Below are 15673 nucleotides of genomic sequence, written 5' to 3'. Positions count from 1 at the left end.
TGTCACTCTGGTTTTCTCTAATCACTGGCTTTTGCTTTGTAGGCCTTGAGAAGCTTCAAGCTGGTCATCTCTGTAGATCCCAAGTACCACCCTAAAATTATTGGTCGCAAAGGTGCAGTCATCAGTCAAATCCGCATTGAGCATGATGTCAACATCCAGTTTCCAGATAAGAATGATGAAAACCAGGTAAACTTTAGATTTGTTTAACACTTTCCTTGTTGCTAAAAAATACTCATTTTTGTATTTCATGCACTACGTCTGTTTATTAAATTCATTTGAATAGCCGTCATGAAATATAAGCAAACGCTGCAGGGAGAAATGTCTGGCTGGCCATGGCTTCACCTGACAAAATGAACTGTTTGGGAGCTGGACCCAAATGGCTACAAACTGAAAGGGGTTTTCTGATGAGACCACCCATTAAATTTGTTCTTGTAGGGGAAATGAATCCTGCTGCCAGCTCTGTTCCACCACCTTCGTAGAACAGTTGTGACCAACTTGTTTTACTACTTAAGGAGGATCTGTCACGTTTATTAATTCCTGATTTCCTAACTAATCTAATAGGCGCTATGATGCTGATATCCCCCCCCCCCCCCCCAAAAACCAAAACGTTTATTTGCAAATTTATGAGCATTTTTTTAAATATGCTAATTTGCTATATACTTGCCAAATGGGAGGTTACCCTTTCTTTTCTCTCTGGGCAGTGTAATGTTTTCTCTATGACTCTGTCCAATCAGCTCATCCAGTTCTCCTCTTCCCTGCCCAGCAACACAGCCTGATCATATAGTATACAGCTTCCATTCCCGACTGTGTTTTCAACTGGTGATACCTCCGGTTGTTTCACAGATAGAACTGCCATATGAAAGATCAGAATCTCATCTTTCATATGCCACCGCTGTTCTAGGTGGTTCTCAGCCGGAGATATGGCTGTTTGAAGTGATCCCCCTTCCCTCCAGCCTCAGTCTCTCACAATGTGTGAAGCAGCTTCATGCTGATAGGACAGCGTCAGAGGCTGTGAGGAGGCTCCGCCTCAGGAGAATCGCTGCTGTTGACGCCCACTTGTCTAGTATAGGCTCATTTACATATTTAGAAAAAATATAAACATAACTTTTTTAAAATAAACATTTTGGGACACAATTTTCACTAGCATTATCAGTGTGACAGCGCCGATCAGATTAGCTAGGAGATTGGGCATTACTAAACTAGTGACAGATCCTCTTTAAAGGGGGTTTCCAATTCATGCCTGGGAGGTCCACTTCTGACAATATACGCAAGGTTCAAATTTTGGCTCAAATAGGTGAGGCACTGAAGGAGGACTGGGCAATGGGATCTCTTGATGCGGCCAAGGCCTTCGATTCCGTTGAGTGGGCATATTTGTTTGAAACATTAGAGGTTTGGTTTTGGCCCGACTTTAATTAAATGGATAATCCTGTATAAGGATCCGAGGGCGCAAATTTTGATCAATGGTATAATGTCCCTCTATTTTCAACTCCGTAGGGGTACTAGGCAGGGGTGCCCTCTCTCCCCGCTATTGTTCGCAGTAGCTATTGAACCTTTGGCGATCCGTATCAGAACGCACCCAGAATATCAGGGAATAGTGTTGGGGGGGGAAGAGAGGAGAGGATCAGTTTGTATGCAGATGATGTGATACTGTACATGTCATACCCGAGAGACACTTTGGGGCTAGCTATTGAAATTCTGAACCAGTTCGGTAGATTTTCTGGCCTATGTGTTAATTGGAATAAATCTTTTTTCATGCCTTTAAAGGGGGTAGGGTGGGCGGATGCTGAGTACGGTTTGCAGGTGGTGTCGTCCTTTGAATATCTAAGTATTATTATAAACCGAGACCATAGGCAGGACCGAATCACCAATATACTGCCTCTGTTGGATTATATCAAACTCAAGTTCAAGGTGTGGGGGGCCCTTCGATTGGCAGTGACGGGCCGAGTAAACTTAATTAAAATGGTCATTCTGCCAAAATGTCTATGTCCTAGAGCACACAGCCATACCAGTATATAAGGCCTTTTTTAAATCCCTTCATGCCTTATTCCCAGCCTTTATTTGGGGATCCAATAGATCCAAACTTAGTTTGTCTACCCTGCAGAGACCTAAACATGAGGGAGGGATGGCATTACCGGACCTGTTCATGTATTATCTAGCTGGGCAGCTGAGGTACCTACAGCTATGGACAGGGCCGGATCCGTTACCAACGCGGGAACAGCACCTTGCTACATATTTGCATCTTACACATCTCTGGCCAGTGCTAGAAAGTTCTCCGGGAACCTATAAGGCAATGCTTCCAATCCATAGGGTGGCAGTGCAGGCCTGGATGGCTGCCAAACAAATTTATGCATATGCAGATATACAGGTGGACATGCCATTGTGGGATAATCCCCTTCTTGCTCATCTAATGGAAGGGCAGGCCCCCCCTTTCTGGTGTGGCTTTGAGGTGCGTAGAATTGGGGATGTGTATGTTGATAACGTCTTTAACTGGTTCCCGACCGCTGGCTGTATATTTACGGCCTGCGGTCAGGGTCCTTAAAACCCGAGCCATAGACTTTTTACGGCTCGGGTTTTAACTTGCTGCCCGCGCGATCGGGCAGCTGAATGTCGGGTCTCCGGCTGTCAGTGACTGCCGGGGACCCTGAGGAGAGGATAGAAGCAGCTTTCACTGCTTCTGTCTTCTCCGATGTGTTTTTACACAGCGTTCAATGAACGCTGTGTATAGGAATAGAGACAGCAGCAGGGGCGCTGTCTCTATTCCTCCCGGTGATCATGTGACTGGTCACATGATCGCCGGGTGCTGTTAGTGGCGGGCTGCTGCTGGGTCTTACTAGACCCAGCACAGCCCTATTAGTGACAATCGTCACTATGAGAGGGCTGATCTCCCCTGTAACTGGGGCTGCTGTGCAGCTCCAGTTACAGTGGAAAAGATGGTGTAAAAGAAAGAAAAAAAATATATAAAGTTCCCCAAAGGTCTTTTTTGACCTTTGGGGGGACAGACCATAGTAATAAAAAAATAATAAAGTAAAGTGCAAAAAAAATGTAATAATAAATACACATAAAATACCTACCCCAAAAAAAACGCCCCCCCCCCCACCGCCAATCATTGTTGTAACGCTAGCGCTGACCCAATTACCCTAATATAGACATGTAATATATTAAAATTTACCGTAGACAATGACGATCACAAATAAAAGGTCTATGTTAGGTTAAAACTATGTTATTACCCAAAAAAATTGCTGAAACGTAAAAAAGCTTATTTTTTTACTATTATTTTCAAACTTTATGAATAAAAATTCTAAAATAGCAAAAAAGGTGTGTATAAAAACGATAAAAAATGAAACCTGCATTGTCTACGGAAAAAACGTCGCAAAAATCACGTCGTTAGCCCAATAAATAAAAACGTTATAGCCATTTAACTAACACGTGCTAAAAATGGCTAAACGGTGTCTGGTCCTGAAGGCGCAAAATAGCCCGGTCCTGAACTGGTTAAATCCTTTACACAAATGCAAGAGGACTTCCAAATTCCTAGAGAAGGTTTCTATCGATATCTACAGCTGCGGCATGCTCTCGCGAGTCAATACCCTAGGTCAGATCACGAATTCTCACGATTCCCTCTGATTGGTGTTTTTAGATCACAGGGCCCCCGGGGGCTGATCTCTGCTGTCTACACAGCTCTTATACAAGCTAACTTGGCCAATGTCATGTTACCGGTGAAGGATAAATGGGAGGGCTTGATACCAGATCTGACGGGGGAGGAATGGGAGGATGTACTCTCATCTCCTCTCTCGGTCTCACCGGCGGCAAATAACAAAATGATTCAGCTATCCATAGTTCATCAGAGCTATCTCACGCCGGTGAGATTGCACAGAATGGGTAGATACCCCAGCACTGAATGCCATAGATGCCGTTTTCCCAGATCTGATTTTTTGGCATATGATTTGGGATTGTCCAATGGTGGCCTCCTTTTGGGGGGATGTGGTGAAACAGCCGATCCCCCTCTCACCAAAGGTCTGTCTATTTGGGGTGCTGACTGAAGATCAGTGGCCATTCCACCTGCGCATTCTTCTGCAAGAGGTATTGTTTATGGCAAGGAAAACCATCGCACTTCGGTGGATGGATCAGAGACCACCTAGGGTGGCGAAATGGAAATCGCTGATCAATTCCATTATTCCATATGAGCGAGTTTTATATAAAAAAAGAGGGTGTATTAGTAAATTTTATAAAACATGGCAGATTTGGTGTGATTCACCATGCACTCTGTACACTCCGCATAGATTTACAGACCTGAGGGACCTGTTGCTGCAACCTTGAGGAGGGCTGATGGCATACGAATAGATACTTGCAGGACTTCTATATTTTGTCTGAAATAATTTGGAAATTGACCTTAAAATGTATGGCGCCCGTTGGGATGTACTTATTGAAGATTAATATGTGATCTAATGTGTCATGACCTGTTAATAACTACCATTACTACTATCCACCTCTATGTTCATGTAATGTATTATTACCTAAATGTGTTTCTTTACTGTTCTTTACTACGGACATTTGTATTGTGCAAATTCTTTCAATAAAACGAGTTTAAAAAAAAAAAAAAAGGGGGTTTCCAACTTGCCGGTATGTGTTTGGGCAGTATGTTCCTACGAGACCAGGAAAGCCTTTCCAAAGGCTTTTATATCTGGCTCTAAATATAAACTGATTACGCACGGAGCCGCAATATGGCCCTGTGCATGAGCTCTTCGGTGGTTTGATGTAGTGCAAGACCATATTATAGTTCATTTATACCATTTTTATTTTATTCCTGCATTTTTGTGACTCTTTAATTGACCACTTTGTTACATTAATTATCTTTAGGATCAGATCACAATCACTGGTTACGAGAAAAATACAGAGGCTGCGAAAGAATCAATCATGCAAATTGTTGGGGACCTGGAGCAGATGGTGTCAGAAGACATTACTCTGGATCACCGTGTCCATGCCCGGATTATTGGTGGAAGAGGCAAAGCCGTACGCAAGATCATGGATGAGTTTAAGGTACATGTTATGACCAGATTTTTTTAAATGTTTCATAGTAGTAGACATCTGTTTCCATATGCCCTGTTGGGGTATAGGGTTTTAGAGGGGTCATCTTATGGAGAGTGAGTGGAAGATAGCGCTTGGCAGCACCATAGAATTGAGTGGTACAGAGTGCGCATGCTTGACCAATCGTTCCATTCCTATGGGGCTCCTAGGAATGGCAAGGTAAACTCATTCTTGTGGGGCTTCCAGCGGTCAGACCCCCCGCCCCCCCATAATCCGGTATATATCACCTATTCACAGAATAGGTGATAAATATTAATAATGGTGAAACCCCCTTTTAACATTAATATATTGCACCAAAGAAAGTGCACGCTATTAAAGAGGCTCTGTCACCAGTTTATAACTGCCCTATCTCCTACCTTATGTAATAGGAGTTTTGATGTAGAGAAGTACTGTTTTTGTTTTTTTAAAACTTTTAATTTTGACCGTTATGAAGATTGTAAGATTTATGCAAATTTGTTCATATCCAACTAAGCGGTTTTTTACCTTGGTCAGCGTCATACTTTTCTTTACAACGCCCACTTGGTCCAATTAGCATCACATACTTCTCTTCATTCATGTTCAGCTATACTCCCAGCACAGCGGGAGGCGATGTCTGGTCATTCTCCTGACGTTCTGGTGAAGTTACTGTGGGAGTGACAGCACAGTGTGATCTCGCGATATCACGCTGTGCTGTGAGTGCAGCTGGACATGAATGAAGAGTGTATGACGCTGATTGGTCAGCGTCATACTTTTCTTAACAACGCCCACTTGGTCAAAAGTTAAAAAAAAAACGCCCATTTGTGCATTAAGAACAAATGTGCATAAATCTTAAAATCTTCATAACTGTCAAACGTTTTTCAAAAAAAGTACTTATCTACATCTAAGCGCCTATTACATTAGGTAGGAGATGGGGCAGTTATAAACTAATGACTGAGCCTCTTTAACCCCTTGACGCATTATCACGTACATTCACGTGATAAGTTTCATAGGGAAGTATGGAGGCCGCTCACGGGCTGAACGCCCTCCATACCCTGCAGGTGTCAGTTGTGTTTTACATCTGACAGCCCAGACTAACGGCTGGGAACAGCGATCACGCGGTTCCTGGCCGTTTAACCGCTCAAATGCTGATAGAGATTGGGCGCCCCCCTCCAACAGCTCATCGGCGCCCCTACACTGCGATCGGGGGGCGCCGTTGGTTTTCATGGCAGTACAGGGGGGCCTATTGAGGCCCCCAGATCTGCCTTTTGTCTGCTTCTATTAAGCTGTTTCTCTGGCACGGCTTAACAGAAGCCTGTGAAAATGACTATGTACTGCAATACATTAGTATTGCAGTATATTGTACCAGCAATCGAACGATCGCTGGTTCAAGTCCTCTAGGGGGACTAGTAAATGGTGTAAAAAAAAAACAAAAAAGTTTAAAGGAACAGTGTCAGCACAATTTTTTTTTTAATATGTTAAAGATGTTAGTGCTTTATCAAAAACGTTTATATTTATTTGTGTGTTTGTGTTTTACTTTGTCTTATTTTTACACTTTTTTTCTTCCCTATGGGGGCTGCCATTTTTTTTTCCATTTCTGTATGTGTCGATTAACGACACATACAGACATGGAATACGGCAGCCACAGTCCCATAGGGACTGCGAACGGGGCCCGTTCCATCCACTAACATGTACGCCATCTGTGTGGGAACTGCGCATGCGCCGCTCCCACACAGTCCAATTTGAAATGCGCGCCGTCCGGCGCCATTTTCCTGTGGACCGGAAGTCGCGGCCGGACAGTAAGATTACTACTTCCGGTCGCGGCTTCCGGACTTGTGCACTTGGACCAGCGGCAGCAGACGGAGCGGACGGGCCGGAGGGATCCGCGGCAGCAGGAGCAGGTAAGAGATTTCTATGTATGTTCGTGTTTGTGTACGTTTACTACTGTATGTAAACCTACTACACTGTGTGTTAGCTCAAAAAATGGCGAGACACAGTGTAGGAGGTTAGACCGTTCAAACCCCTCGTTTATCCCGGCACTAGCCAGGATAAAGGAGGGGGGGGATGCTGAGAGCTCACTAGAGCGAGGGCTTTTTACCCAATTTTGCAGCATAAAGCAATGTGGTTGCTTTACCACATGCAATGCTGCAATTTTGGGAATAGCTCCATCTAGTGACCAGCAATGGGAAATATTATAAATTAGAATTAATTTATAATATTTCCTGACTCGTGAAAAAAATAAAAAAAATTTGAACAATGTTTAATCACCTACACACTAAATGTTTAATTTAAAAAAAAACAACATGTTTTTCTGGCAACACATTCCCTTTAATAAAGCTAATAGTGAAAAAAAAATAAAAAAAAATTTCAAACATTTTCCCTTTTATCCTTTTTAAATTAATGTAAAAAAATTGGTATCGCTGCGACTGTAAAAGTCTTAACTATTACAATATACAATTTTTTTAACTCTCCTAGTGAACGCAGCAAAAATCAAAACATTTAAACCGCCAAAATTGCTGTTTTGGTCAGCTTAAAGAGGCTCTGTCACCACATTATAAGTGCCCTATCTCCTACATAATGTGATCGGCGCTGTAATGTAGGTGACAGTAATGCTTTTTATTTAGAAAAACGATCTATTTTCACCACTTTATTAGCGACTTTTAGATTTATGCTAATGAGTTGCTTAATGCCCAAGTGGGCGTATTTTTACTTTAGACCAAGTGGGCGTTGTACAGAGGAGTGTATGACGCTGACCAATCAGCATCATGCACTCCTCTCCATTCATTTACTCAGCGCATAGGGATCCTGTTAGATCCTTATGTGCTGTCTTATACTCACACATTAACAATACTGAAGTGTTTAGACAGTGAATAGACATTCCACGGGTTGTCTATTCACAATCTCTGCACTTCGTTACTGTTTCTGTGGTAGTTACAGCAGAGGAAGCGTGATCTCGTTGTAACCTGTCATTTACAGCGAGATCTCGCGAGATCACGCTTCCTCTGCTGTAACTACCACAGACAGAGTAACGAAGTGCAGGGATTGTGAATAGACATCCCGTGGAATGTCTATTCACTGTCTAAACACTTCAGTATCGTTAATGTGTTAGTATAAGACAGCACATCAGGATCTAACAGGATCCCTATGCGCTGAGTAAATGAATGGAGAGGAGTGCATGATGCTGATTGGTCAGCGTCATACACTCCTCTGTACAACGCCCACTTGGTCTAAAGTAAAAACACGCCCACTTGGGGATTAAGCAACTCTTTAGCATAAATCTAAAATCGCTAATAAAGTGGTGAAAATAGTTTTTTTTAAAATAAAAAGCATTACTGTCATCTACATTATAGCGCCCATCTCATTATGTAGGAGATAGGGCACTTATAATGTGGTGACAGAGCCTCTTTAACTTGCAAAAAAAAAATGCCATAAAAAGTGATAAAGTTGTACATACCAAAAAATTGTACCAATAAGAACTACAGCTCGTCCCGCAAAAAATAAGCCCTCAATCCACAGAAAAATAAAAGTTCTGGCTCTCGGAATGTGGTGAAACAAAACAATTTTTATTTATTTTTTAAAGTTTTTTTTCTTTTTAAATGTAGTAATATATACAAAAACCTATATCACCGTAACTTTTTTCTGCGGCTCAATACGATTTAAGTTGTTGCTTTTACCGCACAGTGAAAGCCGTAAAAACGAAAACCCAAAAAACAATGTAGGAATCGCAGTTTTTTTTTCCAGTTATCCAATACATTATATGGTACTTTAAATGGTTCTATTAGAAACTACAACTCCTCCCGCAAATAATAAGCCCTCACACCGCTCCATTGACGGAAAAATAAGTTATGGCTCTTGGAACGTGGGGAGTGAAAACCGAAAACGAAAAAATGGCTGTCGTTAAAGGGTTAAGAAAATCAGGCACATTTTACTACTTGGCTATGTCCCATTTTCTAGCCCCTTGTCAAAACTGTCGAGGGTGGAAAGAGTGTCAAAATAAAACTCATAAAAAAATGTTGGCGTACACCAATTTTTTGCTGCATTTTGTGCCAGAATTCTGGGTGTTTTGCGAATTAAATCTCCCCCATTGAATAAAAATATTCCATTTGGATTCGATTAGGGTGTTTTCACATCAGTGTTCGGTTTGGTTGATGGGTTCTGTCTGAGGAACCCATCAAACCGAAACCATAGCTTTCTGTTAGCATTACCATTGATGTCAATGGCAATGCTTCCGTTGCTAATGGTTTCCGTTTGTCTCCATTCTGTAAGGTTTCGGTGTTTTTGACTGAATCAATAGCACGGTCGACTGTGCTATTTTTTTTTCTGCAAAAAAAACCTGAAACCTTTCCGGAACGGAAACAATGATTTCAATGGTAACGTTTAACGGAAAGTTATGGTTTCCTTTTGCATTTTTGTTGATGGGTTCCCCTGACGGAAAGGTCTAACGGAACCCATTAACGGAACCTAACGCTGATGTGAACAGGCCCTTACTCACATACAGGAGCATGGTCTGTGATGAGATTTGTTTTTGCCTGCTGATACACTACAAGTACATTTGATCAAATAAACCTCCTTGTCTAGGTGGATATTCGTTTTCCTCAGAGTGGAGCCCCTGATCCAAACCTTGTGACTGTGATGGGCAAACCTGAGGATGTTGATGAAGCCATCGATCATCTGCTGAATTTGGAGGAGGAATATGTAGGTTTATTTAATGCTTGCATTTGGGTTTCGGAATATAAAAAATTGTTGCATCACATTCACTGAATTTAAATAAAGTTTTATAGCCGCTCTATAGTTATAGCTGGGAATATTAAATGTGTTTTTAATTTTTTTTTATTTTTTTTTAAACTTTATAGTTGTCTGATGTGGTAGAGAGTCAAGCGATGAAGTCTTACATGAAGTCAGCCTCTCCGGATGAGAACAATGGCCAGCAATCCAAGGGCTTTGTTGTACGTGATGCTCCCTGGACAGCAGGAGGCAGTAATGAGAAGGTGAGTCTCTTACAAACCCACAGTCACGCCATAATCAAAGATCCATAGAACATCAATTTGGAACCATGCAAGGACAAAAGTATAAAATCTGTTATAGTGATGTATTGAATATTTTTTTTTCCCCCATTCCTAAGGCTCCTGATATGACCAGCTCTGAGGACTTCCCCAGCTTTGGGGCTCCAGTGGCCCACAAGACTTCTCCATGGGGCCCAAAAAGACACGGTGGTGGAAAAGGCTTAATGCCTGCTGACATGTCTGCTTCCTGTTAACTCTCCTGTTGCTGTGTCTGAATCACATGACCTGTCATCTCCTTATCTCCCTTTCCTCTGCCTTCCAGGATTCTACATAAGTCACTGCTGCAAGGGTTTACCTGGCACTTCCTCACAAAAGTCAAAATGTGGTATTTGAGTTATAGGGATAGAAAGAGCCTATGATTGCCATAGAGATGCAAAGTGTTTCTACACTGCTGCAGCTCTATAGTGACAGCCCCTTCCTAAGTTGTACATACTGCCACTACAGGCCTTTTGTTAGTTGCTAGATATCTGGAGTAAGTGTAGTATCTGCTGACTTGCTGAAACTACTACTCTGATTTTATGGGATTATGTCTATCCATAGGATGGCGTGCATCAGACGTTTATACCATTGGAATTGTATAACCCATTTGTCCTCCTAGTACTTCTGACCAAACTGTTCGGTGTGCAGCTATACTTGGTAATCTCCTTAAAATGTTACGTGAAATTCTGTTTTTAAGCAGACTTGGATGATTCAGACTGCAGCTTAGATGATAATCTGGCATGGTAGTTTCTAAAATACCTTGGTTCTAATTGACATCCTGTCCTGCTGCAGAGCAGAATGTATTACGAAGTGCCCTGTAACCCTTCCACTGCCAGAGCCATTTGTGAGGGAGGGATATGCACAAAGGGGGGAGTGTTGAAGGTGTGTTGGCTTCCCCCTCCCCCTCCTCTCATCCGGTTTTATGACATTACAGCCAATCATGTTCCAGGCTGTGGAGAAGCCTAGAATTATACACCAGTGGCATCAGGATGGAATTTTACCCCTCTGCTGCTAAAGAACAACCTTGCCATGAGCTGACTGAGTAATGAAATGGGTTAAAAAGCCCACCACATCTTAATAGTCCCGTCACAGCCCTTTCTCTTGTCCCCTTACCTCTGATGCCGGGGGAAAGGGATCATATATTTTGTCCAGTTTGGGTGGGGGTAACATTAGTTCCAGGTTTTTTCCAGACCTCTCCTCAGCCCCCTCCTCAGCCCTCTTACTCCTTGGACATTTCTACTTACTGTGCCTCAGTATCAACTTCCTGTACACAAAGGTCAGGAAATAAACATCCTCTAAAAGCCAATCTTTTCTGTGTCCTGGTTTTTATTTTAGGCATGAGAGGGGGGGGGGGGTATATCTTATGGTAAAGAATGAGCAAAGCAAGTAAGCTGTAAGAGTTGAAGGGGTTTTCCGAGTTGAACTTTTATCTGGGCATTTTATTTGGTCTCGCCACCACAAAAACGTAGTAATTAACTTACGATTTCCAAAGTGCCATGTTTCTCCGCTATCTCAGTGTTACGTGACCTTTTTCAAGTCCCTTTTCCTTCAGCTTCTAGTGACGTGTCGCATACCGGTCACATGGGCTAGGATCCGATAGTCCTAGCCCAGTATATAGCACGGCATTAGTGACGTGTATTTTCACAGCGGGAGAACGCTCATGCGCGGCCCCCCACTGTACTCTCTCTATCCCCTGCATGCGTGGTTGATGTAGTAGCGATTGGTCTGCTCGCTAATACAAGCGGGCCCTGCTGTACGCTCTATGCACCACGCTTGCACTGTTGTCTAGTCAGTTCAGAAGACAGGCAAGCCATGCAGGAAGTAAACCGCTAGCAAGGAATGGAAACGGTGCAAAACAGGAATGCAAATGACTAAATACCGAATTTTGTTAAATGGAATATGGTCAAAAAGTTTTGTAATGTCAGGGAAATTGTTTTCTGCTTTTTTTTTTTTGGGTGGGGGGGATCCTATGAAAACTCCTTTAATGTAAGAAGACTATTTTTGGTACAAATTGTTTTTCAGAAGGAGGCATCGGATGAAAATCTCTTTTCTTACGAGACCTACATTATCTCATAGGAGCCTGGATAAGTAAAGAATGGAAATTCTCCATATTCAGGTTTTCAGAAAACTCATGACGTTCTAGTCGGTTTAATATAGGGGGTGGGTCTGTTGAAATTTACCACTCTTGCTGAGGCGTTGAACAATTTCATTACTTGGGTCAGATAACTGAAGTGGTGGCATTTAGTGTTACTTCTCGCCTGGAGAACGCTACCTCACGATGTTGCTGATAAAATGTCCTGTTATCTCACAATGTTAAGTGCTTTGACACCTGTAGCCCATGGCCACACGTGACAGATTTGTTTTTACTACTACAACAGAGTATAATATAATGCATGTGCATGGGGCTTAGTGGACTAAGTGGACATGCAGACGAGAAAAATCACACTGACTTGTGAATATGCTGCACATTTTAAGCTATTCTGGCACATATAGATTTCACCCATTGTTATGCAAAGGATAAAATCCCCAGCAATCTGTGCATGTGACCTATGGCCATCTCTGTACACATGGCCTAAGGCCCAATCACACTAACGTGCTTTAGCAGCCGCAATTCCCCCGAAAATAAACGGGAGAATTGCGGCCACATTCATTTCTATGAGGCCATGCACACGACCGTAGTTTTTACGGCCTGTGCATGGCCCGGGAGCCCACACCGCAGAAAGAACGGACATGTCTTATTACGGCTGTCTTCTGTGGTCCGGGCTCAGTCCGCTGCCGGCCGACCCGAAAATCACTGGCGTGCACATGGCTACGGTCGTGTGCATGAGGCCAGTCTTCTACTTTTTCCTTGTAGTACAAGAAAGGACCACTGAAGGTCTGGTGTACAGATATATCCTGGATTGTTACCTTTTGATCTGTTTGACTAAAGCTAGGCTAGATAAAAATACAGCAGTTACAGTAGATCTTTTAAGCACAATTGAGCACAGAATAAGTGTACGCAGGCCCATAAATAAGCTGAGAATGTAAACTTTTTCAGGGTACCAATTCTATCACATTCGACACCACTAAACATTTAGACCGGGTTATACATCCACTCTGAAATTCGGCAACAAAGTACAGTACAATGTAAGTGCACGTTAATGGGGTATGTTAAAGATAAACTGGTGACAGAGCCTAACTGCCCTATCTTCTACATAATCTAATAGGCACTTTAATGTAGATAAGTAATGTTGTTTTTTTTCTTTAAAAAAATATTTTTGACAGTTATGAACATTTTAAGTGTTATGCAAATTTGTTCTTAATGCCCAAGTGGGCATTTTTTTACTCTTTACCAAGTGGGCGTAGTAAAGAAAAGTGTATGACGCTGAGCAATCAGCATCATACACTTCTCTTCATTCATGTCCAGCTTAATCCACATCCCGTAGTTCCTTCACACAAGCGACTGCAGAATGACCGGACATAGCCTCCAGCCATGCCAGGACGATTATCCTCCTCCGCAGCAGTCCTGGCACAGCTGGAGGCGATTCAATTTACTTAATTCCGAGGGGGGAATAATCTGTAGCAGATTCTGGACATGCTGTGGATTTCATCCAATAAAATGCAATGCTATATCCACATGTAACACTTGCAGATTTCTGGGCTGGTTTAACAACGTAATATTTACTTTCTCACTTGCCTATTGACTCTAAACCCGTTTGCGTTATTGGGGACTGATGACCAAATTGTTGTGAAAAATAACAGAAAAGGTAAATACACACTGCATAACAACCAGTCCTAGCTTAGGGTCCATTTCTTTGTTTTTGAGAATCCTGCTTTAAAGAGGCTCTGTCACCAGATTTTGCAACCCCGATCTGCTATTGCAGCAGATCGGCGCTGCAATGTAGATTACAGTAACGTTTTTATTTTTAAAAAACGAGCATTTTTGGCCAAGTTATGACCATTTTCGTATTTATGCAAATGAGGTTTGCAAAAGTACAACTGGGTGTGTTGAAAAGTAAAAGTACAACTGGGCGTGTATTATGTGCGTACATCGGGGCGTGTTTACTACTTTTACTAGCTGGGCGTTCTGAAGAGAAGTATCATCCACTTCTCTTCAGAACGCCCAGCTTCTGGCAGTGCAGACACAGCCGTGTTCTCAAGAGATCACGCTGTGTCGTCACTCACAGGTCCTGCATCGTGTCAGACGAGCGAGGACACATCGGCACCAGAGGCTACAGATGATTCTGCAGCAGCATCGGCGTTTGCAGGTAAGTCGATGTAGCTACTTACCTGCAAACGCTGATGCTGCTGCAGAATCAACTGTAGCCTCTGGTGCCGACACGATGCAGGACCTGTGAGTGACGTCACAGCGTGATCTCTCGAGAACACGCTGTGTGTCTGCACTGCCAGAAGCTGGGCGTTCTGAAGAGAAGTGGATGATACTTCTATACACAACGCCCAGCTAGTAAAAGTAGTAAACACGCCCCGATGTACGCACATAATACACGCCCAGTTGTACTTTTACTTTTCAACACGCCCAGTTGTACTTTTGCAAGCCTCATTTGCATAAATACGAAAATGGTCATAACTTGGCCAAAAATGCTCGTTTTTTAAAAATAAAAACGTTACTGTAATCTACATTGCAGCGCAGATCTTCTGCAATAGCAGATAGGGGTTGCAAAATCTGGTGACAGAGCCTCTTTAAAGCGAATGTCACTAGAATTATTATTATTATTATTTTTTTTTCAGTTAAACAATTAGTATTTGAGTGAATACACATTGTTTAAATTTTTTCACAAGTCAGGAAATATTATAAATTGGATTCTAATTTTATAACATTTCCATATACTGGGCACTAGAGGGAGTAGTTCCCAAAATTGCAGCATGGTCACTATGGTAAAGCAACCTCATTGATTTATGCTGCAAATTTAGGGCAGACACACTCTTCTCTAGTGTCCTCACATAATCCCCCCTCCCTTCTTCTGGCTAGTGCCAGGAGAAATAGGGTTTGAATGTCTTCAAACCTCCTACACTGTGTGCCGCCATTTTCTTAGCGACTGCACAGTGTAGGAGGATTAGATACAGTGCTCCTCAAACAGTATAACACGAACATAATACACACATCACATACACAAACATAAATTACCTGCTCCTGCCGCCGCCTCTGCTGGTTTACGCTCCTATTCCTTGCGCCTTCGTTTCGTTGAACATATGGCCGGAAGTCGTCATCTTGCTGTCCGGCAGCGGCTTCCGGTCCACATGAAAATGGCGTCAAATTTCGCTCTGCGAACGAGCTTCGTTTTGGTCTGTGTGGGAGCGGCGCATGCGCCTTTCCCACACAGACGGCGTACGCGTCACAGAATGGAACGGTTCCCGTTCGCATTCTCTGAGGATGTATGTGCCGTATTCTATCTCTATATGTGTCGTTAATCGACACATACAGAGATGAAAAAGAAAAATGGCAGCCCCCAAAGAGAAGTAAAAATTACAAAGTGACAACACTAATAAATACAATTTTTGTTTATATTTTATTAAAAGCAATATAATTAAAAAAAAAATCATGACACCTTCCCTTTAACTGAGGGCAGATGCACGGCTGTTCATGTAATTACACT

The 15673-nt window shown here is 42.5% G+C and overlaps 1 protein-coding gene across 2 annotated transcripts in view; it reads left to right on the top strand.

The window, feature by feature from the left end:
- Positions 1 to 11385, top strand: part of HDLBP (high density lipoprotein binding protein) — a 36577-nt gene extending 25192 nt beyond the window's left edge. For both annotated transcript variants that reach the window (XM_075861371.1, XM_075861372.1), the window contains exons 24-28: positions 43 to 186; positions 4855 to 5034; positions 9616 to 9732; positions 9891 to 10025; positions 10160 to 11385. In XM_075861371.1, coding sequence (XP_075717486.1) covers positions 43 to 186; positions 4855 to 5034; positions 9616 to 9732; positions 9891 to 10025; positions 10160 to 10294 — 711 coding nt within the window. In that variant the 3' untranslated portion in view covers positions 10295 to 11385. The remainder of the gene's footprint in view (positions 1 to 42; positions 187 to 4854; positions 5035 to 9615; positions 9733 to 9890; positions 10026 to 10159) is intronic.
- Positions 11386 to 15673: the final 4288 nt, after the last annotated feature.

Source organism: Rhinoderma darwinii, chromosome 4 (genome assembly GCF_050947455.1).
Source record: "Rhinoderma darwinii isolate aRhiDar2 chromosome 4, aRhiDar2.hap1, whole genome shotgun sequence".
NCBI lineage: Eukaryota > Metazoa > Chordata > Amphibia > Anura > Rhinodermatidae > Rhinoderma > Rhinoderma darwinii.
The sequence above is the reverse complement of the archived record's forward strand: the minus strand, read 5'-3'. Positions and strand labels throughout refer to the sequence as shown.